This window comes from Schistocerca cancellata, chromosome 2, assembly GCF_023864275.1.
Source record: "Schistocerca cancellata isolate TAMUIC-IGC-003103 chromosome 2, iqSchCanc2.1, whole genome shotgun sequence".
NCBI lineage: Eukaryota > Metazoa > Arthropoda > Insecta > Orthoptera > Acrididae > Schistocerca > Schistocerca cancellata.
In genome coordinates, this window is record NC_064627.1 from 10,722,457 (window position 1) to 10,747,404 (window position 24,948).

The 24,948-nt window shown below is 40.2% G+C and overlaps 1 protein-coding gene across 8 annotated transcripts in view; it reads left to right on the forward strand.

Moving 5' to 3' along the window:
• Positions 1-24,948, forward strand: part of LOC126161301 (caskin-2) — a 1,090,260-nt gene that overhangs the window by 1,033,685 nt on the left and 31,627 nt on the right. For all 8 annotated transcript variants that reach the window (XM_049917047.1, XM_049917045.1, XM_049917052.1 and 5 more), the window contains 3 exons: positions 6,617-6,708; positions 7,048-7,143; positions 7,413-7,667. In XM_049917047.1, the coding sequence (XP_049773004.1) occupies positions 6,617-6,708; positions 7,048-7,143; positions 7,413-7,667 (443 nt within the window). The remainder of the gene's footprint in view (positions 1-6,616; positions 6,709-7,047; positions 7,144-7,412; positions 7,668-24,948) is intronic.

Genomic DNA, 24,948 nt, shown 5'->3' on the forward strand with positions numbered 1-24,948 from the left:
GCAAAACACAGACACTAAACTTAGTACAGTGAACAGAGACGTCAATGAACGAACGGACAGATAATAATTGTGTGAAAATAAAAAAAATTAAACTTTTCACTCGAGGGTAGACTTGAACCAAGGACATCTCGCTCCACAGCTGCTCACGCTAACCACGGGACCACGGCGCTCCTGAGCTCGGCGTATCCTTGATGTTGCACATGGACACTCAGTTTGTATATTTTGCGTATTTTTTTCATACTTCCACACAACTTCTTCCTGTTTTCTCGATTGATATATATTGATATAACATATTCAGTTTTTCACGGCCTATCCACTGTGCCAACCTATAACTAAATCTGAGGGGTGTGTGATGGGAAGGTTCCCTTGTTAGATATGCTAATTCACTCGCTATATACTCTAGTAAAATTAGATCGGACGTCAGTATATGTTAAGTTGTACTGACAGACCTATTTTGTAGATTTCTGAATGAAGCGTAGTATTTTAAGTTACGAAATTTATCATGTAGTAATCCATTTGAGGCGCTAAGAATCATAAGGGGCATAAGGCACATCACAGTCGATTGAGAGGCTGTAGCATTTATTCGTGCTTTTGAAATCTGTTGTTCTTATTGTGAGTCAGGTTTATCTGTACTATAGGCCCACATTGCATATATGAAAATTCACGAAAAGCTGTAGCACTGGTTTCTCTGATATTCTTTCAGATGTGAGATCGACGGTGGTGTGTGCTAGGCCGTCGTGGATCTCAGCGCCTCATTTGCATTCTAGTCAACTGACCTTGTTGGTAGGCATTATTAAGTGAGTTTAACCATTTACACCAACGGCACTTCGTGTTTGGAGTCGGTTGTTTACTGTTCAGGAATCGGCTTTCGTGTGCGGTGTTGAAGGTATTTTAAATGCTAACAGAAAAGTAAAGCTGTGAGGTCGGAGCGTAAGTCGTGCTTTGGTAGCTGAGTCGGCAGAGCACTTGCCCGCGGTAGGGAAACGTCCCGCGTTCGAGTCTCGGTCCGACACACAGCTTTAACCTGCCAGCTGGTTTCATTTCAGCGCACGCTCCGCTGCAGAGTGAAAATGTCATGCTGCGAACAGAAACGTAAATTACCAGGAAACGTTAGCCGCAAAGGAACTGGGGCCTGCTGGAACAGATGTTTTGATTGAGAGAGTGACAGAATCAAATAAGGGTGACTATAAGCGAACATTTAACAAGGAAATTTACAGTTTGAACAAGTTGTATGGATGCAGCGTAAGAATAGCTATCTGATTCTCAGCACGGAACTAAATCCGTGAACTAATACATGTGTTAGGGATCTTATACATCCGTACGAAAAAAATGGAAAAGCACGAAAACTCCCACTCACACAAAAATGTGAAACGGAAAGTTGGGAAAGCTTACACATTATTTTGTTATTGCCCTAAACTGTACTTAATTATGTGCAAAACAACAAAATTCCACAAAAACAATTCTTGCTTTTTTCAGATAAGTTATACATTTTATTATTGTTGTTATTACTGTTTTTATTATTATATGAAGTGGCTCTAGTTGTAAAATCTTGTTGAACATCAAACTGATATACAGCAGATGCAAACGAAAAAATTTTAATTGTAGCTGTAAACCAGAAAACCTGTTTTCCATAAAGTAGGGCTTTGCAGTAAAATGTGTGCTAGGACATGACATGTCATCATCGGGGGCGGCCTTAAGCACCCGACAGTCAAGTGGTGAGCGGGAGAAAACGCCCCGTGCAACTTCGCCGAATGCCTTCTCGAAACTACCTACAACAGATAATTTGGAACCCCACTGACGATGGAAATACTCGTATATTGGATCTAAAGGCAACAAATAGATGTTGTAGCCTGCCTACTCGTCAAATATGGGGTGCCTAGGAAACCTGCTTTCTCGGATCGCCAGACAACAATTCAAGCAAATCGTATTAATTAAGTTTATTACAAAAGGAAATGATCCCAGTGTATACACACATGTCGCTAGCAAAGGGCGACGGACAAACAAGAAATCCCTTCAGTATATACAACTGCAGTACAAGTGAAGGAATACAGTTGGTGGGTCGCTGCTATACTAGTGCCGCTGAGGAAGTCGCAGGACTGGGACAGTCTTCAACTACTGTGGGCCGTGGCTGTTACGTGTGGAGGGCGCTGCCGTCAGCTTGTCCGCGTGCAGTTGGCTGTCTACTTCTTCACAACCCTCTCTGCTCTACCTTCGCGCCTGGCGTGCCGGCTTTTGCATTTACGCCGGAATAGATCTGACGTCTTTTTGGATGTTCTCATTCAAAATGGAATCAGTGACAAATGATGCACTTCTAGTAACTGATTACCAAAGTGCAAATGGCAACTAAAACAAGCAAAAGGATCCAAATGTTCGGCATACTGGATAATCAAGATGTAATATCTTAGTTTGGAACTTGAAACGTTTGGCTCAGGACAGGAGGAAGTAGAAGAATGAAAGAAGTTTGAAAGACTATTTGAACATGAAGTTGATTGATACGTATGCAGTAGAACAGGTAACGATCCGAGGGATCCTCCATTATACAGGGTGGTCCATTGATCGTGACCCGGCCAAATATCTCACGAAATAAGCGTCAAACGGAAAAACTATAAAGAACGAAACTCGTCTAACTTGAAGGGGGAAACCAGATGGCGCTATGGTTGGCGCTGCAATAGGTCAAACGAATATCAACTGCGTTTTTTTAAAATAGGAATCCCCATTTTTTTTATTATATATTCGTGTAGTACGTAAAGAAATATGAATGTTTTAGTTGGACCACTTTTTTCGCTTTGTGATACATGGCGCTGTAATAGTCACAAACGTATAAGTACGTGGTATCACGTAACATTCCGCCAATGCGGACGGTATTTGCTTCGTGATACAGTACCCGTGTTAAAATGGACCGTTTACCAATTGCGGAAAAGATCGATATCGTGTTGATGTATGGCTATTGTGATCAAGATGCCCAACGGGCGTGAGCTATGTATGCTGCTCGGTATCCTGGACGACATCGTCCGAGTGTCCGGACCGTTCGCCGGATAGTTGCGTTATTTAAGGAAACAGGAAGTGTTCAGCCACATGTGAAACGTCAACCACGACCTGCAACAAATGATGATGCCCAAGTAGGTGTTTTAGCTGTCGCGGCTAATCCGCACATCAGTAGCAGACAAATCGGGAATCACAAAAACGTCAGTGTTGAGAATGCTACATCAACATCGATTGCACCCGTACCATATTTCTATGCACCAGGAATTGCATGTTGACGACTTTGAACGTCGTGTACGGTTCTGCCACTGGGCACAAGAGGAATTAAGGGACGATGACAGGTTTTTTGCCCGCGTTCTATTTAGAGACGAAGCGTCATTCACCAACAGCGGTAACGTAAATTGGCATAATATGCACTATTGGGCAACGGAAAATCCACGATTGCTGCGACAAGTGGAACATCGGCGACCTTAGCGGGTTAACGTATGGTGCGGCATTATGGGAGGAAGGATAATTGGCCCCCATTTTATCAATGGCAATCTATATGGTGCAATGTATGCTGATTTCCTACGTAATGTTCTACCGATGTTACTACAAGATGTTTCACTCCTTGACAGAATGGCGATGTACTTCCAATATGATGGCTGTCCGGCACATAGCTCGCGTGCGGTTGGGTTGGGTTAGGTTGTTTGGGGAAAAGAGACCAGACGGCTAAGTCATCGGTCTCATCGGATTAGGGAAGGATGGGGAAGGAAGTCGGCCGTGCCCTTTCAGAGGAACCATCCCGGCATTTGCCTGGAGTGATTTAGGGAAATCACGGAAAACCTAAATCAGGATGGCCGGACGCGGGATTGAACCGTCGTCCTCCCGAATACGAGTCCAGTGTCTAACCACTGCGCCACCTCGCTCGGTCGCGTGCGGTTGAAGCGGTATTGAATAGCATATTTCGTGACAGGTGGAATGGTCGTCGAAGCATGGCCCACACGTTCACCGGATACGACGTCCCCGGCTTTCTTTCTGTGGGGAAAGTTGAAGGATATTTGCTATCGTGATCCACCGACAACGCCTGACAACATGCGCTAGCGCATTCACAATGCATGTGCGAACATTACGGAAGGCGAACTACTCGCTGGTTGAGAGGAATGTCGTTACACGTATTCCCAAATGCAGTGAGGTTGACGGACATAATTTTGAGGATTTATTGTATTAATGTGGTATTTACAGGTAATCACGCTATAACAGCATGCGTTCTCAGAAATGATAAGTTCACAAAGGTACATGTATCACACTGGAACAACCGAAATAAAATGTTCAAACGTACCTACGTTCTGTATTTTAATTTTAAAAACATACCTATTACCAACTGTTCGTCTAAAATTGAGAGTCATATGAAACCTACCTGTTACCAACTGTTCGTCTAAAATTGTGAGTCATATGTTTGTGACTATTACAGCGCCATCTATCACAAAGCGAAAAAAGTGGTCCAACTGAAACATTCATATTTCTTTACGTAGTACACAAATATGTAATAAAAAATGGGGGTTCCTATTTAAAAAAAAAAAAAAACGCATTTGAAATCCGTTTGACCTATGGCAGCGCCATCCAGCGGGCCAACCATAGCGCCATCTGGTTTCCCCCTTCAAGCTAGACAAGTTTCGTTCTTTGTAGTTTTTTCGTTTGACGCTTATTTCGTGAGATATTTGGCCCGGTCACGATCAATGGACCACCCTGTATACAGTCACGGTAAAGCAAAATCTAAATAAATGAAGACTACTGCACAAAACATACGACCACAGATACAGAGATGCTGAATGAAACACATTTGGTTGTCAAGAGGGCAATGCATGAAGCCTTCAGTGACTAATATTATCCAAATCTCTCAGAAGGCTGTTAGTGGCAGCAAAGTTAGTTGTCGAATTCTCGTGGACGAGACAGGAACTGAAATTGAGGGCAGCAAAACAAAAGCAGGAATGCTTAACTCTGATTTAAAATGTTCCTTTACAAAAGGAAATTCGAAAGTATTGTTCCTTTTTAATTCTCACCTCACTGCAAAGATCAGTGGTATACATATTACCGTAAGTGGTGTTGAGAAACAGAATGGCCTCCTCTATGCCAACCAGCGTGGATTTTGAAAACATTGATAGTTTGAAACCCACTTGCACTTTTTTTTCTATTTTTTAACTTCCAAAATGCGTTTGACTCAGTACCACACTTACGCTTATTGTCAAAAGTACGATCATACGGCGAGTCAGATCACTGGACTAAGGATTTCCCGTCACGGAGTACAAAGGACACAGCTTGTTATCACGCATGGGGACTTGTCGGCTTATGTAGAAGTAACTTCAGATGTGCCGTAGGAAAATATGTTAAGACCCTTGCTATTTCATGTTCTCAAATATTAATGGCCTTCCAGAAAGCAATAATAGTAACCTCAGTCTTTTTACACATGAAGCTGTCATTTATAATGAAGCACAGTCTTAAAAAACTGCACAAATATTCAGTCAGATCTTCATAAAACTTGGAACTGGTGAAAAAATTGGCAACTTGCTTTAAATGTTCAGAAATGTAAAATTGTGTACTTCGTAAAACCCAAAAAATGTAGTATCTTATGGCTACATTATCAATGAATTATCAGGGATATAAAATTGACTATTCGGATAGACTTGGTCACAGGTAAATGGATGGCAGACTTCAGTTCACCAGTTGCAGTCAGGATGCAGAGGAGATTGCTTACATAACAAATAGGCCTAACAAGAGATATTGAACACATTCAAAGAAGGTGGCTTTAAATGACGAATCCAGGAATATACCACAACCTCTCTACGCATCACTCATGTAGCGAAAGCGAAGAAAAAATTGGACTAATTATAGCAAACACAGAGGAGTTTAAGCAATAATTCCCCCTGTATTCCATATGTGAATGTAACCGGAAAAAGCTCTAATAACTGGTACTCACTGCCGTGCACTTCACAGTACTTAAAAGGAGTATTTATGCAGATGTAATGCGTATGTTTGAATAAATAATGAGAGGAAGTACTTCAGGTACCCCACATTGACCAATGCGCAAGCTGGCTGAAGCAGTCACAGCACATTCTGCAGGAAGAAATCATTCAGTCAACTGTCGGCTACATGAGGTGCTTTCCATAGTTAGCCATTACCAAAAATAATTGTTCCTTTATGAAATGAAACATTATTTGCTCACGTGCGTAAGCCACCGTATTAGTATTCTTCAAAGTTCATTTAATCAATGGAAAATTCGTGATGGAATGTAACAGTATTACGAAAAGGAAAGTTGCCACTCACCATATGCTGAATCGCAGATAGGCGCTACAAAAAGAGTGTCACAAATAAATCTTTGTCAAAAATACACACACACACAAATGAGGTGTGTGTGTGTGTGTGTGTGTGTGTGTGTGTGTGTGTGTTTTTGACAAAGATTTATTTGTGACAGTCTCTGAGTTCATTAAACTTACTGCTCAATCATTAAAGTTTTGATTAAGACACGCACACTGTGGTTGTTTTCAAGTGTGTCACTTCTCTTTCACCCGGTGTGTTTAAGATGATTTTATTTTGATGTACTGATAGCTATTTCTAATTAAGTTTAACTGTTTCTAATTAGAATCTTTATTTTCAGAGGCATGTGACCATAGTGAAGTATACGAACTGACAGGAAAATCACCCGGAGCACAGTTTTCGTACCCCGCCTTCACATTCCCAGGTCCACAGGTGAGTCACATTTGATATAAACTAGTTCCAACACATTTACATTTCAGACCAACAAAGTTTCATAAGAGCAGATTTCAGCTGAAGTTAAATGATCTATATTTGTGTGCCAAAGTATACTAATAACAGCATAAAAATGTTATACTGGTGTTGTTGAGAGAGAAATAGAACACACAAATATTATGTATCAGTTTATTCACAGCTCAGTATTCACTTTCATGAATAATTCAGAGCATATGACAACCATTTATTTACTTCAAAGATATCATTAAATTGTACTGTTTCATTTGCTGCAATTTCGACAAATATGACTGTAGTTGTGTTTTTTTGTGACATCTGCAGGGTGTTCAGTACACACAGTTAATGCATTCTGGCAAGAGTGCAGCCTACTACCACCAGATGTCTCTTCAGGAAGATCAAGGAATTGACATGACACAGGTGAGATGAAGACTACAATTCCTACGAATGAATTATTTCTTATTTTTAAGATAATAATAGTAGTAATAATGAGGAGGAGAAGGCTAACTTGACTTGGTAAATTTGGCAATTCTTTTTAAAAAATTAGAGGAAAACAACAATGAAATGTTTTTATTAGAATACAGAGAAATTATGTAGAGGTATACTTAATGAGCCTCCGAGGGTGTTAACCGAATGTATAAGTAGTGTCGTGCTGTTCGGAGAGTGGTAATTTGGAACACGCGTTGCAGAGTCCCGGGAGAGACAGTCCGGGTTCTTCGGGCTCCGGGTCGGGCTCCGGGTCGCGCCACAGCACTGCGAGCCTGGACAGCGGGCGGGCGTCCGGCTACCACCTGCTGGGGCCGAGCAGCGGCGGCGCGGGGCTGCGGGGGCCGGGGGCGCTCTCGTCCAGCCCGCGCTGCTCCCTCTCCTCGTCCTCGCTCGCCTCCTCGGAGCTCGGCGGTCCCGCTGCCCGAGCCGAGAGGCTGCTGCAGCAGGGAGTGCCGGTGAGTGCCGAGGCACACACAACTCTCTCCTCGTTGTGATTCTTTCTTCTCTCACAGTAGGAACTGTATTAGTTTTAATATACGTTACTTGTGTGACACTCTCTTGTGTACACTGATGTCCTTGAACAGTGAAATATTATTGTTATAATGACGACGATGATGGTGATAATGGTAGAACTCGACTGTAGTGATGTTGAAAGAATGGTCCCAACATTGATTTGAAGGAGGGAAGGGGGGACAGTGAAGTTCCTAAATCTGGATTTAAATTATTGCACGCAAAGATATGGTAATGGAAAGTGTTGGTGTTGGTATACCTGATTTGTTGTTTTTTTCCTCAGTCTTGTATAATTCAAACACACACACACACACACACACACACACAGAGAGAGAGAGAGAGAGAGAGAGAGAGAGAGAGGGGGGGGGGGGGATAACATTGGGCTAGCTTTATTTATAGTATTTGATCATGTCTCTCTAATCTTCACAACTGATTCTTGTAGACTTTTCGCACTGGAAAATACAGGGTGATTATAATTAAAGTTAAACTTTCAAACCACTGTAGAAATAACACCACTGGTCAGAATGACGTCAAATTGAAACGGAATATTATCAGAGAAGGGGGAAAACGTATGGCAGAAGAAAAATAAATAGTTACAAAATGTCGCAATAAATGGTGCTGTAAGTGACAAAATTATTAGTAGTGGTCGACTACAGATGACAAATGAATCGTACAACGATGCCTAAGGTGTATGTTTGATGTTAAACAAACTGTACTACCCAGTGTGCATGGGTGTACAGGTGTGATACTGTTAGTTACGACAAGTTCACCATGGCAAGGTCGTATCACAGTGGATTGGAAAATCGATTTTTAATTGCCCTGAGGCTAAAAACCACATAAAGAACATTACTCACATTGATTTTTAATTGTCCTGAGGCCAAAAACTGCATAAAAAGCATCAATCACATTTGTTTTTAACTATCCTCAGGCCTAAAGCCACATAAAAAGCATCAATCAAAATCAGATCAGATTATTAATTTCCGTGTGACTGGCACAAAACATGTTCACTACGCTGTTCGCCGTTTTCTGCAAAAAGTTGAAATTGAGAAAGAGCATGTTCCCCAATTGATCGAAATGTTTCTGGGGTCATGTTCAGAATGTGTTGTACTGTGTGTGCCTTCAGTGGATCCATGTTTGCAATCGGAATACTGAACACAATGTCTTTCAGATAGCCCCACAGCCAGAAGTCACACAGATTAAGGTCAGGTAATCGGGACGGCCAGGCTGTAGGGAAGCGGTGGCTGATAATTCTAGCATTTCTGAAATGGCACTTCAGCAGCTGCTAAACTGGATTTGCAATGTGTGGAGGTGCGCCATCTTGCATAAAAATGATCCCATCCACACAGCCACACTGTCGGAGAACTGGAATGACGTGGTTGCACAAAGGACACTCGTAGTGCTTACCAGTGACGGTACAGGTAACAGGACTGGAAGTACCTGTCTCTCCGAAAAAAATATGGCCCTATGATAAGTGATGCCGTAAACCCTCACCGTACAGTGACCATTTCAGGATGATGTGGTACCAGTTGATATGCGTGTGGATTTTCCATTGCGCATATTCGACAATTCTGTGTATTGACATAACCTGTCAGGGCTTCGTCTGTCCACAAAATCTTCCACGGTCAGTCATTGTCCACTTCCGTGAGCGCAAGAAATTCTAAAGCAAATGTCTCCCTTGCTGGCAGGTCAACAGGAAGCAACTCATGCATATGGGTAATTTTGAATGAATAACAAAGAAGGATGCTTCGTAGGATATTACACACCGTGCTCATGGGTATGTCCAGTGTTCAGGCAATTCTCCGTGCACTACACTCCTGTACTGCTTGGCCACTGCTTCCACAGATGTCGAATCAATTTGTTTCCTACCTCTACCAATCTTTTCGAATTTCATTTTCTCCAGATCCATGGCAGTCATTGGACCAGTGCCTTTTTTCAAACACTTCAGTGTCCAGAATTTCTGCAGAGCAATGTGTGCACAGCCATCATTCTTGTAATACAGTTTTACAAGCAGAGCACGATCCTGCACGATCCTGACAGTCATGGCAAACGATGCAGATGCGAAAGGAGGAAAAGCCGTGTATTTTTATACCAACTTCAATGGGCCGTGTGACAGGCATTTTCATTTACATATTCTGACACATACAGCACCATCTATTGATCAATTTTCACACTATTTGTTTTCTCGTGCCAAACTTTTTCCCCCGTCTCTGATAACATTCCGTTGCAATTTGATATCATCTTGTCATTCTCTCCTGTATTCCACTCGCAAATAGAACAAGGGGAAAACACTGACTATAGGCCTCCGTATGAGCCTTAATTTCTCGTGCGTCATCTTCTCGGTCCTTGTGTGCAGGGTTTGTTGGTGGCAGTAGAGTTGTTCAGCAGTCAGCTTTAAATATCAGTTCTCTTAATTTTCTCAATAGTATTCCTTGAAGAGGGAGAAAAAAAAAAAACACACATCGCCTTTCCTCCAGGGATTCCCACTTGAGACCGTGCTGTTCGAACCTACCGGTAACAAGTGTAGTAGCCCACTTCTGTATTGCTTCTGTGTCTTTCTTCAATCCAACCTGGTACTGATCCCAAACACTCTAGCAGTATTCAAGGGGGGGGGGGGGGCGACATCAGCGTCTTAAATGCAGTCTCGTCTTCTTTAAATGTGAACCACATTTTCCTAAAATTCTGCCAGTAAACCTAAACTGTCCATTCACCTTTCCTACCACAGTTTCATTTCATATTACTTTGAAACATGATGCCCAGGTATTTAAATGACTTGGCTGGGTCAAGCAGGACACCACTAATACTTCATCTGAAAACGGTAGAGAATTAGCATAAAGGAGTGATCAAGAAATAGTATGTTGGACTCACAGCTTTAATATTTTATGCTTTATTCACGTCTGTAACTCACACGTTTCCACTACTCGAGAAACCTCGACCTACTCTGCTTACATAAAAATGGACACCAGTCACTTTTGTGTCAGGAATATGCAAAACATTTGGAAATACATTCTTGTTCCCTTTGTTCATAAGCCACTTATATATTAAAAGAAATATTTTCTAATATTATAAAAAAACCTCATTTACTTACCTCACATCCTTCCATCGCGGTTATTCAAAATTGCACAGTGCATTTTTCCATTATGGTAGTAAGGTTACACCATTTTGTTTAACGCTGAAATATAAACTGCAGGTCTAAACTTTCAGAAAGCAGCCATTACAGTAATTATCAGAATTATTAAAAGGAAACAGCCTGCTTGAAGACAGAGATGAGCTGCAAACAATAGTTTGAGTTTGTACAGTTCCATGACCAGTTCTGGGTTGACGCTGTCTTTAGGCTGTGAGCTGTGTGAACACTGAATTGAGCAGGCTGTTGCTAACTGAAATAAAATCTAATGTGAGTGCAGTGCCTGTTGCTGCAATTGAGAGATGGAGAAAGATAGGTTGGCTGAACGTCTTACAGAAAATATACAGGAGGGCTTTTCTGTGATCTACCTAAGGCATTTGACTGTGTGAATCACAGTATTCTGCTAGATAAATTGAAGTATTATGGGTTTTTAGCTTAGAATCGTAATTCGAGCACACTATTTTGAAATAAGAAAAAATACGGAAGAAATACACAAAATGCTTAAAAGTGCACAGAAAAATAAGGCTAGCTTATTCCGTCAAAGTATTAGAGAACTGAATCGTCAGGTAGAAGAGCATCTTATACATCTGGAAAATTTCGAGAGCTCTGAAAGGATAGACTACCTGTGCCTATCTGAGCATCAAGTAGCCACTGGGTTAGATAACTTTGATAGAAAAGATAACACTCTAGCAGCTTGCTCGTGCAGAACTGATATGGGAAAAGTAGAAACTGTTACACATATTAAGACAGTACATGAGCTCAAAAACATTGAGATGAGTAGATTTTGTAGTGATAAGTAATCACGTAGAATTGTGTGTTTATGAATTAATACTGAAAAATAGTTCATTTTTAATTGTAACTGCAACAGATCCCTGAATGGGAAGTTTGATGTGTTTATAACGAATCTGCATTCCTTACCGTGCTTTGTGTCTGAGAGCAGCAATCGGTCTATGGCGACTTTACTGTACGTTTTATAAAGCAAAAATTATTTGGAACCTACAATTTGATCTCAGTAATTAACAACTGAATCCTAACTGATAATGTTTTATTTGCTGAAAGCAAGAAAATAAATGTTTACTCAGTAGCAAATACTCTCTCTGATCATGATGCACATTTAATCACAAAGCGAGACAGTAACTGTTTATTCAGATGCTCTCTCTGATCGTGATCAACAGTTAGTTAGGATAAATAACATACTGCTTTATTGTTTGGATACTCATTAGTGGAAATCAGTTAGAATAATTAATGACTCCAGGATAAATGTTTTTAGGAATAGTTTACAAGAGATGCCCTGGGATGAACCAAATGCTAACATAAAATTTAATCTATTCCATTACAAATTCATATCGTTATTTGAAAATAGCTTTCCGCATAAACTAATCGCAGAGGACATTAAATGGCCAGGTGGATCACTAAAGGGAGTAAAGTAACTTGTGAAATAAAAAGGGAAAATATATCTGTTGGCAACAACAAATAGAGATCCTGAGGTAGCCACACACTACAAAAACTATTCAAAATTTCTACGAAAAATTATTAAAAAGTCAAGGAACGTACACTTACTCGTAATGCCACAATTTGATACTTCCAACAATAGATTTAAGCCTATGTGGACTGTAGTGAAATGAGAGACAGGACAGTCAGCCAAGAAAAAGAATAATGCCACTGTTGAATTGAATATATGGGCTATAAATTATGAGTCATAGCTAGTAAATATATTCAATAGTCATTTCAAAAATCTAGTAGAAATTATAGGGACCATCAGTTCAATAGAAAAAGCAACAACCATAAAACTTAATCATATGATTGTATCACCAACTTCTCTTTTGTAATTAGGAAAATTATACATTCTTTCAGAAGTAAAAGCTCATCTGTTTTTAAGGTATTTACAATAGAAAAATGCAGATTAGTTCCCATACAATTAGCCCAGTCTTATCTGAAATACATAATGCATCATTACTCGAGACATTTTTCCAGAGAAACTGAAATATGCCATTGTCAAACCCCTATGTAACAAAGGTGATAGGAGAGATGTCAATAACTACTAACCTGTTTCACTGCTGACATCATTTTCCGTAATTTTTTGAGAAGGTGATATATTTTAAATTAGTATCTCACCTGAGAAACACTAATATCATCAGAAAATCACAGTTTGAGTTTCAGAGGACGTGCTCTACTGAAAATGCAGTTTACATGTTCACTCATCAAATTTTACAAACATTAAATAATAAAATAATACCGTTGGTATTTTATGTGACCTACCTAAGGCATTTGACTGTGAATCACAGTATTCCTATAGAGAAATTGAAGTTTTATGGGATTGATGGTATAGCCAACCTGTGGATAATACCATGTCTAACCAAAAGAATGCAGAACATTGTACTTAGTAATTCAAACAATGTAGCCTAGGGACATTATTCTGAAAGGGGAGAAGTCACATATGGGGTCCCCAAGGCTCATTCTTAGGTTCACTACTGTTCCTCGTACAGGGCGATCAGTTATGAATGCGACCCCTTTTGCAGCGTGCGGTGCTGGCGAGGCCAGCCGCTGTGCCCTCGGCACAGGTGACGGGAGGCCTGCAGAAAGGACAGTATGGTTTCTTGTGTAACTTATTTCTAAAATAATAAAGAAGTAAATTACTCATTTATACTAAGCAAGAAGATCCTGGAACTGCCTCCATGCATTGTTCAAGTATTTCTGACACCTGCATAGGAAATTGTTCATTACACTCTTCAGTTCCCTCTGAGGAATTTATTTATTTGTTTATTTCATTCGTGCTCTGTAGACCCATTAGCGATAAATTGCTTGGATGTAGAGCGTGTCATATACATAGATTTATAGACATTCGTTTATAGTAATAGGCTGTACAATGAATAATATATTTCATAGAAAAAAATGTTTACAAGAATTGTTTTTTGTAAAAAGTTACAAATTAAGTTGAACAGTCTTACAATAGATCAAAATCAATTCACATATTCTCGTACATAAATTCGTCCAGTGAGCAAATGGTTTAAGTTAGAAGATATTGTTTAAGTTGATCTTGAAAAGTAGGTGGATCAGTAACTGACATTTTTATTGCCTGAGGGAGAGCATTAAATATTTTTATGCAAGAGTAGTGTACTCCTTTTTGTACCATACTTAGATTCTTTTGTTCAAGATGTAGATCATTTTTTACCCTAGTGTCATAGTTATGATACATGCTGTTCATTTCAAAAAGGGAATGGTTTTTACACAAGAAACACATGATAGAGAAAATGTACTGAGATACTGTTGTGAGTATTCTCAGCTCTTGGAAGAGTTTCCTGCAGGAATGTCTGTAATTGACACCACACAGAATCCTAATGACTCTTTTCTGGGCTAAGAGGATTTTGTTTGCCTTTGGCTGGTTTCCCCAGAATATAATTCCATAGGCCATCAGGGCATGAAAATAACCAAAATACGTAGCTGTCAAAGTATTTAAATCACTGAAGGAAGCAATCGCACGAATAGCATAAATTGCTGAGCTTAGTTTTTTATACAGGTAAGGAATGTGTAAGGACCTGTTTAGATTGCTATTAACAAGTAGACCCAGGAACTTTGTTCACGCCACTCTTGCTAAATTCCCATCATTGTATTTAGCATTAATCTCACCTTCGATATTTTGGCTTGTATGGAATTGACACTAGAAGGTATCAGATAGATTATATAATGGTAAGACAGAGATTTAGGAACCTGGTATTAAATTGTAAGACATTTCCAGGAGCAGATGTGGACTCTGACCACAATCTATTGGTTATGAACTGTAGATTAAAACTGAAGAAACTGCAGAAAGGTGGAGAGATGGGACCTGGATAAACTGACTAAATCAGAGGTTGTACAGAGGTTCAGGAAGACCATAAGGGAACAATTGTCATGAATGGAGGAATGAAATACAATAGAAGAAGAATGGGTAACTCTGAGGGATGAAGTAGGGAAGGCAGCAGAGGATCAACTAGGTAAAAAGACGAGGGCTAGTAGAAATCCTTGGGTAACAGAAGAAATACTGAATTTAATTGATGAAAGAAGAAAATATAAAAATGCAGTAAATGAAGCAGGCAAAAAGGAATACAAAAGTCTCAAAACTGTGATCGACAGGAAGTGCAAAATACACTCCTGGAAATTGAAATAAGAACACCGTGAATTCATTGTCCCAGGAAGGGGAAACTTTATTGACACATTCCTGGGGTCAGATACATCACATGATCACACTGACAGAACCACAGGCACATAGACACAGGCAACAGAGCATGCACAATGTCGGCACTAGTACAGTGTATATCCACCTTTCGCAGCAATGCAGGCTGCTATTCTCCCATGGAGACGATCGTAGAGATGCTGGATGTAGTCCTGTGGAACGGCTTGCCATGCCATTTCCACCTGGCGCCTCAGTTGGACCAGCGTTCGTGCTGGACGTGCAGACCGCGTGAGATGACGCTTCATCCAGTCCCAAACATGCTCAATGAGGGACAGATCCGGAGATCTTGCTGGCCAGGGTAGTTGACTTACACCTTCCAGAGCACGTTGGGTGGCACGGGATACATGCGGACGTGCATTGTCCTGTTGGAACAGCAAGTTCCCTTGCCGGTCTAGGAATGGTAGAACGATGGGTTCGATGACGGTTTGGATGTACCGTGCACTATTCAGTGTCCCCTTGACGATCACCAGTGGTGTACGGCCAGTGTAAGAGATCGCTCCCCACACCATGATGCCGGGTGTTGGCCCTGTGTGCCTCGGTCGTATGCAGTCCTGATTGTGGCGCTCACCTGCACGGCGCCAAACACGCATACGACCATCATTGGCACCAAGGCAGAAGCGACTCTCATCGCTGAAGACGACACGTCTCCATTCGTCCCTCCGTTCACGCCTGTCGCGACACCACTGGAGGCGGGCTGCACGATGTTGGGGCGTGAGCGGAAGACGACCTAACGGTGTGCGGGACCGTAGCCCAGCTTCATGGAGACGGTTGTGAATGGTCCTCGCCGATACCCCAGGAGCAACAGTGTCCCTAATTTGCTGGGAAGTGGCGGTGCGGTCCCCTACGGCACTGCGTAGGATCCTACGGTCTTGGCGTGCATTCGTGCGTCGCTGCGGTCCGGTCCCAGGTCGACGGGCACGTGCACCTTCCGCCGACCACTGGCGACAACATCGATGTACTGTGGAGACCTCACGCCCCACGTGTTGAGCAATTCGGCGGTACGTCCACCCGGCCTCCCGCATGCCCACTATACGCCCTCGCTCAAAGTCCGTCAACTGCACATACGGTTCACGTCCACGCTGTCGCGGCATGCTACCAGTGTTAAAGACTGCGATGGAGCTCCGTATGCCACGGCAAACTGGCTGACACTGACGGCGGCGGTGCACAAATGCTGCGCAGCTAGCGCCATTCGACGGCCAACACCGCGGTTCCTGGTGTGTCCGCTGTGCCGTGCGTGTGATCATTGCTTGTACAGCCCTCTCGCAGTGTCCGGAGCAAGTATGGTGGGTCTGACACACCGGTGTCAATGTGTTCTTTTTTCCATTTCCAGGAGTGTAGCTAAGCAGGTATGGCTAGAGGACAAATGTAAGGATGTAGAGGCTTATCTCACGAGAGGTAAGATAGATACTGCCTACAGGAAAATAGAACCACTTGTATGAATGTCAAGAGCTCAGATGGAAACCCAGTTCTAAGCATAGAAGGGAAAGCAGAAAGGTGGAAGGAGTGTATAGAGGGTCTATGCAAGGTCAATGTACTTGAGGACAATATTATGGAAATGGAAGAGGATGTAGATGAAGTTGAAATGGGAGATACGACACTGCGTGAAGAGTTTGACAGAGCTCTGAAAGACCTGAGTCGAAACAACGCCCCGAGAGTAGACAACGTTCCATTAGAACTACTGACAGCCTGACAAAACTCTACCATCTGGTGAGCAAGATGTATGATACAGGCGAAATACCCTCAGACTTTAAGAAGAATATAATAATCCCAAAGAAAGCAGGTGTTGACAGATGTGAAAATTACCGAACTATCACTTTAATAAGTCACAGCTGCAAAATACTAATGCGAATTCTTTACAGACGAATGGAAAAACTGGTAGAAGCTGACCTTGGAGAAGATAGGTTTGAATTCCGTAGAAATTTTGGAACATGTGAGGCAATACTGACTCTACGACTTATCTTAAAAGAAAGATTAAGGAAAGGCAAACCTACATTTCTAGCATTTGTAGACTTAGAGAAAGCTTTTGACTGGAATACTCTCTTTCATATTCTAAAGGTGGCAGGGGTAAAATACAGGGAGCGAAAGGGTATTTACAATTTGTACAGAAACCAGATGGCAATTGTAAGAATCGAGGGGCATGAAAGGGAAGCAGTGGTTGGGAAGGGAGTGAGACAGGGTTGTAGCCTCTCCCCAATGTTATTCAATCTGTATATTGAGCAAGCAGTAAAGGAAGCAAAAGGAAAATTCGGAGTATGTATTAAAATCCATGGAGAAGAAAGAAAAACTTTGAGGTTCGCCAGTGACATTGTAATTCTGTCAGAGACAGCAAAGGACTTGGAAGAGCAGCTGAACGGAATGGACAGTGTCTTGAAAGGGGGATATAAGATGAACATCTACAAAAGCAAAAAAGAGGATTATGGAATATAGTCGAATTAAGTCGGGTGATGGTGAGGGAATTAGATTAGGAAATGGGACACTTAAAGTAGTAAAGGAGTTTTGCTCTTTGGGGAGCAAAATAACTGATGATGGTTGAAGTAGAGAGGGTAAAAAAGGAGACTAGCAATAATGGCAAGGAAAGCGCTTCCCCGAAGAGAAATTTATTAACATCGAGTATAGATTTAAGTGTCAGGAAGCCATTTCTGAAAGTATTTGTATGGAGTGTAGCCATGTATGAAAGTGAAACATGGACGATAAACAGTTTAGACAAGAAGAGAATAGGAGCTTTCGAAATGTGGTGCTACAGAAGATTGCTGAACATTAGATGGGTAGATCACGTAACTAATGAGGAGATACTGAATAGAATTGGGGGAGGAGTTTGTGGCACAACTTGGCAAGAAGAAGGGACCGGTTGGTAGGACATGTTCTGAGGCATCAGGGGATTACAAATTTAGCATTGGAGGGCAGTGTGGAGGGTAAAAATCGTAGAGGGAGACCAAGAGATTATTACACTAAGCAGATTCAGGATGTAGGTTGCAGTAAGTTTTGGGAGATGAAGAAGCTTGCACAAGATAGAGTAGCATGGAGAGCTGCATCAAACCAGTCTCAGGACTGCAGACCACATAACAACACATGGAATTGAATCAATTGAGTTTATTCAAAATTTAGTGATAGTCCATTAGAGGTAAACCAGTTAAAGGTCTCCTGAAAAATTGCATTTACAGTAATCTCAAGATTAGTATTTGTTGAATTGTATTCCAGAATTGTCATGTCATCAGCAAACAAAGGAAATTTTACCTTAGCCCTTGTACACACTGGAAGGTCATTTATGAAAATAAGGAAAAGTAGAGGACCCAGAATAGAGCCCTGTGGGACTCCACAGTTTATTGTGCCCCAACTAGAGGACACTGGTTCCCCATTAGTGTCGTTTACCATGACTTTCTGTTTCCGATCCTTTAAATAGGAGGCAAGCCACGTCCCTGCTTCGCCAGTTAACCCATAAAATTCTACCTTTCTCAGAAAAATCTCACGGTTCACGAAATGGAACGCCTTAGAAAACTCACAAAAATTTCAGATGGAGATATTTTTCTATTGATTGATTCAAGAATTGCATTGGTGAAAGAATATATTGCATCTTCTGTTGAGATGTTATTATGGAAACCGAATTGACTTTTATTGAGAAAATTGTATTTACTAAGATTTTCAAGAGTCCTTCTGTGTACAAGTTTCTCGAGAATCTTGGAGAAACAAGTTAAGTGTTAAATAGGATGATAATTGGTTACTTCGTTTCTGTCACCCTTCTTGTACAAAGGTTTTACAACTGCATATTTAAGTCTATCAGGGACAATTCCTAGTGTCATTCCTAGATTAATGAAAGATGTGGCACAGGACTTCTCAAATGAAAATGTGTGTGTGTGTTTCAACACTTTGAGCAAATACCATCAATAGCAGTTGAGTTTTTGTTTTTCATGGTCGTTATTATCTTCTTAATTTCCTCAACAGTGACAGGAGGCATGCTAAGTCCACTTCTTTGTAATAGATTCAGAGCGTCATTTATAGAACCTTTACACCCTGTCTTATGCGCTGCAGTCAAAAAATGCTTGTTGAAAATTTTTGCAACATTTTCACCTTTATCAATGATATTCCCATTATGTCTAACATCAATATTTCCTGCATCGTTCGAATAACTAGCAGTTTCTCTTTAAATATTACCCCAGATGGTTTTTATTTTGTTGCCAGAATTATCTATTTCTGATATGATGAACATACTTTTTGCCTTTATCAGAACTTCATTTAAGATCTTGCAGTACCTTTTGTAATGAGCTCTTATTTCAGGATCATTTGTATTTCTGAGAGAAACATAAAACAGTCTTTTAGTCCTACATTATGTCTTTATTCCTTTTGTGAGCCACTGTTTGCTGATATGGCTCTGGTACTTGTTCTTTGCAGTTCTTAGAGGGAAGACAGCTTCAAAGTGCCACATAAATTCATTTATAAATAGGTTAAATTTGTCATTGACTTTCAGTGCTCTATAAATTGGGCTCCAGTCAATGAGTTGAAGATAACTGTCGAATATCATGAGATTTTCATTATTAATTACCCTAAATGACCTTTTACAGACTTTGTCCTTCTCGTGTGGGCATATATCATTTATAGTTAGCAATCGGCCGTCACGGTCTGAAAGACAATTTAGGACTTGTTTTACTGTTGCATTGGTGTTTCTATTCTCATCAATGAAAATATTATCTATAAGATTTGAACAGTAGTTCGTAACCCTTGTGGGGAAGTCTACCCTGGGTGTGAGGTTGTATGTGTTCATTATATGTAGCATGTCAGCTCTACTACTATCATAATCTAGAAAGTTAATGTTAAAGTCTCCTAAGGCTACAATATTTTTATTTTCTGAATATATATAGGATAGAAGAGATTCAAGTTGCTTAAAGAACATACATTGCTCCCCTGATGGGTCGCTATACACTGTTACTATAATGTAATTGGTGCTAATTTCTATGCCACAACCTTCAAAATGCTGATCGAAACAGTACTTTGTGAGCTTTAGAGATCTATACATTATATTCTTTTTTATGTATATTATTACACCACCCTTCTGCACACTGTTTCTACAAAAGTGAGAGGCAATACGATAGCCATCTAGATTCAGCATATTGATACACTCCTTTCACGGTGTTCAGTAAAACAAAGGATATCGGCATTATCAATAGTATTACTGTCACTAATATTCATTGTCAACGGTTCTAGTTTACTTGCTAGGTTTCAAGATGGGCGAGTTTTTGCACATGCTCATTAGATAATTGATCTTTTGCTGACTGACTTACCTAAGTCACGGTTTTCCCCTTTTTGTTGCGAAAACATAAAAAATCTTGTTTAGTAGAGCAGGTTTTCTAGGCATCGAGCTCCTCTTTTGATTGTAGACTGCTGCAGTCCGTGGTGACACTACAGTAGTTTTGATGGAACACTGTGATCTAATTGTTTATCCTGCTACAGTTAATGTTTCAGGTGCTCTAGTTGAAGTATCTGGAGTTGATGACACTTCCACTCCTCTGATTGATGACACTTTCACTGAGTTGTTGACACTTCCACTCTTTTGATTGCAGACTGCTGCAGGCCTCAGTGACACTACAGTAGCTTTGATGGAGCACTGTGTCCAGTTGTTGATCCTGCTGCAGTTAACGTTAATGTTTCCGGTGCTGTAGTCGCTGTAGCTGGAGTTAGTGACACTTGCACTGTTGACGGGACAGCTGATGTAGTAGAAGCTGAGCTTGACAAATCATCTATGTCAATTTCTTTACTTGAATTGTTTCTCAGTTTATCCAAAGTCACTGCAGTTGTACCATTCTGTGATCCTAGATTAGGCTCCACCATACTTACTGCTATTGGTGGATATTGCGATTCATTGAATTGATGTAGGTTTTCCAGTATTAAGTCACACAATGTAGATTTGCCACTGCAGTTGCTGTGCATTCCATGCGTTGTGAAGTCTTCTCATAGATTGGCAGCTATAAGAAGGCTAACGTTGCAGAACAGTTTGCACATGTTCTCAATTTTACTATTTATAATTTCTATTTATTTATTTACGCGAGATGTTTTTGTTAGGTCATGTCGCTCAGGAATACTAACAATAGTTATTTTGAGTGCTGGCACACACTGTAGCATTTTCTTCAGATCTCTTATTGCATGTTTAGCTTCGTTTTTGTAAACATCATTTGCTCCAGCTATTATTATAAATGAGTTATTTGGACCCGAGCCTTTGTATTTGTGGATATCTTTTGTAACAAAATGCAGAGGCGCACCTCATTTCACTAAACCCGTAACATTTACCTTTTACATTTTTTCTTTCAGTGTTTCAGCTAGCCCTCTTCCATGACTGTCTGAGAATAAGTAAATATTTTCTCGATTTACGTTCCGATTTTCAGCCCTGTCATTTTTCCCCAGCAATAAAGTGTTCACCTTATCATCACATTTGTTTCTAATATATAATCTATTAGTACTTTTTATGCTGCCAGAACGAGTTAAATGTGTCTCATTGAGACCTTTTGCTGTAAGGTATTCACGAGAATTCGCAATGACTTCTTTTTTTTACAGTACTGTCTGATAATACCTGATATCTATTACTTAATTTGATATGAAAATTATCTGTAGAAACTTTTGCCCGATGAGCCTTTTTAGGTGTGTAGGACATGTTACAAAGTAGGTCAAAGTGAGTGTCCGCTGCTTTTATGTTCGCCGACTTGGTTTTTTTCTACTGAGAAGGCATTTTTTAGTTTGTTTACTTCAGATTTTAGCCGGCACACATCATTCGTTAATGTTGTAACAACACATTGTTCAATGCCTGCAACTTATGCCGCAAAAAGTTCATTAATGGTGTTGCACTGATCGCTACACAAACACATTTTATTGATTGGAGCGTAATTTAAACTGACTGCGACAACACAATTTGGATGAACCCACTGTTGAGCTTCTTCACATGTACGTGGAGTCCCTGCGTTACATTTTCTCCACATACGTAACACTCAACACCATTATTTTCGTAATTTGAACTGGAGTGATTTACCACTAACCGATACGTGACACCATCTTGTCTTATATTTATTATGTTTAAAAAGTAAACTGTTTCATTAGAAACAACCTACAGTCCATTAATGAACTTTTGCTTTTTCATTATGACCAACATTATTATTTGAACTTATTCTTACTCTGGTATTACTATGAATACATAGGTAATATATCTTCACTGAGATATACACAACAAGAAACAGTGCTATATCTATATATGTTCTCATATCATTTATATCTAAAAACAAAGATGATGTAACTTACCAAACGAAAGCATCGGTATGTCGATAGACACACAAATAAACACAAACACGCACACAAAATTCGAGCTTTCGCAACCAACGGTTGCTTCATCAGGAAAGAGGGAAGGAGAGGGAAAGACGAAAGTATGTGGGTTTTAAGGGAGAGGGTAAGGAGTCATTTATATAGGCAGGATAAAATTGTATGGTAGATGACAGTAAATAGGGAAGGCGAATCCTTACCCTCTCCCTTAAAACCCACATCCTTTCGTCTTTCCCTCTCCTTCCCTGTTTCCTGATGAAGCAACCGTGGGTTGCGAAAGCTCGAATTTTGTGTGTGTGTTTGTGTTTATTTCTGTGTCTATCAACATACCGATGCTTTCGTTTGGTAAGTTACATCATCTTTGTTTTTAGATATATTTTTCCCACGTGGAATGTTTCCCTCTGTTATATTCATATCTTCTCATATCATTTGTTTGACTTCTCCCATATCATGTTGTACACTTATGTACACTGAATGATTGAGTGGATCAATAAATATACAAATACAAACTGAAGGTAGTTGCTAGTTTCAAGTTGATCTTAAGTGTGTGGATTTGATTCGTTCACTTTTTGGTGCTCCTGACCCAGAGATAAAAATCACAGTGTTAAATGGGGGTAATGAGGAGGCCATATGTTGTTCTATCTTGAAACACGTCGTGAATCTCCTGTATATGTGCCATTGCAGAGTCCTGTTGAAAGGTCACGAAAACATGTTCTCTCTCAGTTAATTGGCCAAAATATGGCCACAATATTTTTTCCACATATCTCTCCCCATTAACTGTTTCGAGGAAAAAAAAAATAGGCCTGTTAGTGTGTCACCACTAACAGTACACCACATTCCTATTTTCTGATCGTGCGCAGGTACCTCGTGCCTTTTGTTAGGCTTTTCAAAACTCCAGTAATGATTATTTTGTGAACTAACGTAGCCACTTAGGTAGAACCGTGATTCGTCTGAAAAAGGAGGGGTCAATTTCTATGTCATGCGCCCTATTTGAACTCTGTTCACAAAACTGCAACATTTTTGTAGAGTCACCCTGTTTAAGTTCTTGCACTGCAGTTATTTTATTGAGCTGTAACTTGTTCCTCTTTCAACAGAGCCATAGGAAATTCCCATTTGCTGAGAAAGAATCAAACTCATTTTCTAGGAGACCTTTCCAGAGTATGCCCAATGCTATCAAGTGTTACTTCTGTGAGTACTGCATGTGGTTGTCTACATTTCCAGTCAAGAACACTTCCCATTTCACGAAATTTATTTATCAATCTATGAATCGTACTCTGATTAGGAACACGAACATCGGGAAATTCCTCTCGAAATAATCTCGTTACTGCACGTCCTTATCCGGCACACATGAATGAATCGTACAGGAATACTCTTTAGTGAATAGGATCTTGTAATTCACCATTTCACTCGAAACACTTTCACTCGATACGCTGTATTCCGTCGCCTAGCGAAAATGTACTACCTGCAGATCACTTCTACAGGAGCAAAGTCCTCACAGCAGAGGGGAAATATTTTCACCGAAGCAGAATTGCAACTTTTTGCAGATGACACAAGTGTTGTAATCAGTCCGAGCATATGTACAGACGCAGAAGAAAATGGTAAACAGTGTTCTTAAAAATATCATTAACTAGATTTTTGCAAGAGGTCTCACCCTCAATTTTAAGAAGTCACAGCATGCACATCTAGGTTTACTAAACCAATGATAAGTGTAACACATGATGAGGAAATAACGTGTAGGGTGGAAACTTCAAAATTCGTAAGTGTGTGTGTCGATGAGAATTTAAACTGGAGAAGGCACATTTTGGAACTCCTAAAACGACTTAATTCAGACACATTTGCATTTAGAATCGCTGCAAATCTTTGGGAGAGAGAAATCAGTAAGCTGATATGTTCTTCATATTTTCATTCAATAATGTGATATGGAATAATATTTTGGGGTAACTCATTTTTAAGAAGGAAGGTCTTTATTGCTGAAAAATGTGCTATAATAATGATATGTGATGCTCGCCAAAGCTCTTCTTGTAGGCATCTTTGAAGAAGTCCTAACTACTACTTCACAGTAAAAAAGGTTGGAACTACAATTTTTGATCATTTACTCAGTGATATAAAATGTCTTGACAGACTGCAAAGTGAAATTTGAAAAGAAACCAAAAGGTTTCTCCTTGACAACTCTTTCTGTTCCATAGAAGAATTTATATTATTTTAACATGTAAAAGGTGATGGGTAGGAATTACTAACGCACATCTGTATGTTAAAAATAAAATATTACAAATGTTCAGCATGTACGCCATATTTACAAATTAATTTGTCATGTGACTGTATAATGACTCATTTAACATCATTACAATTCATTGCGCAAAATGATCCACGGAACATGAAACTAACTAACTATAAAATTATGAGACAGAATTTCTGGCCATTAGGTACCTAAAGAAGGCACTCTCTCTCTCTCTCTCTCTCTCTCTCTCTCACACACACACACACACACACACACACACACACACACACACACACTACTTCTGTTATTGTCTGTGTTTGGTCGTTTGTATTATTCATTGGTGCAAAGGGTACTTCCTGAAATGCACAATACAGGGCGGTCCAT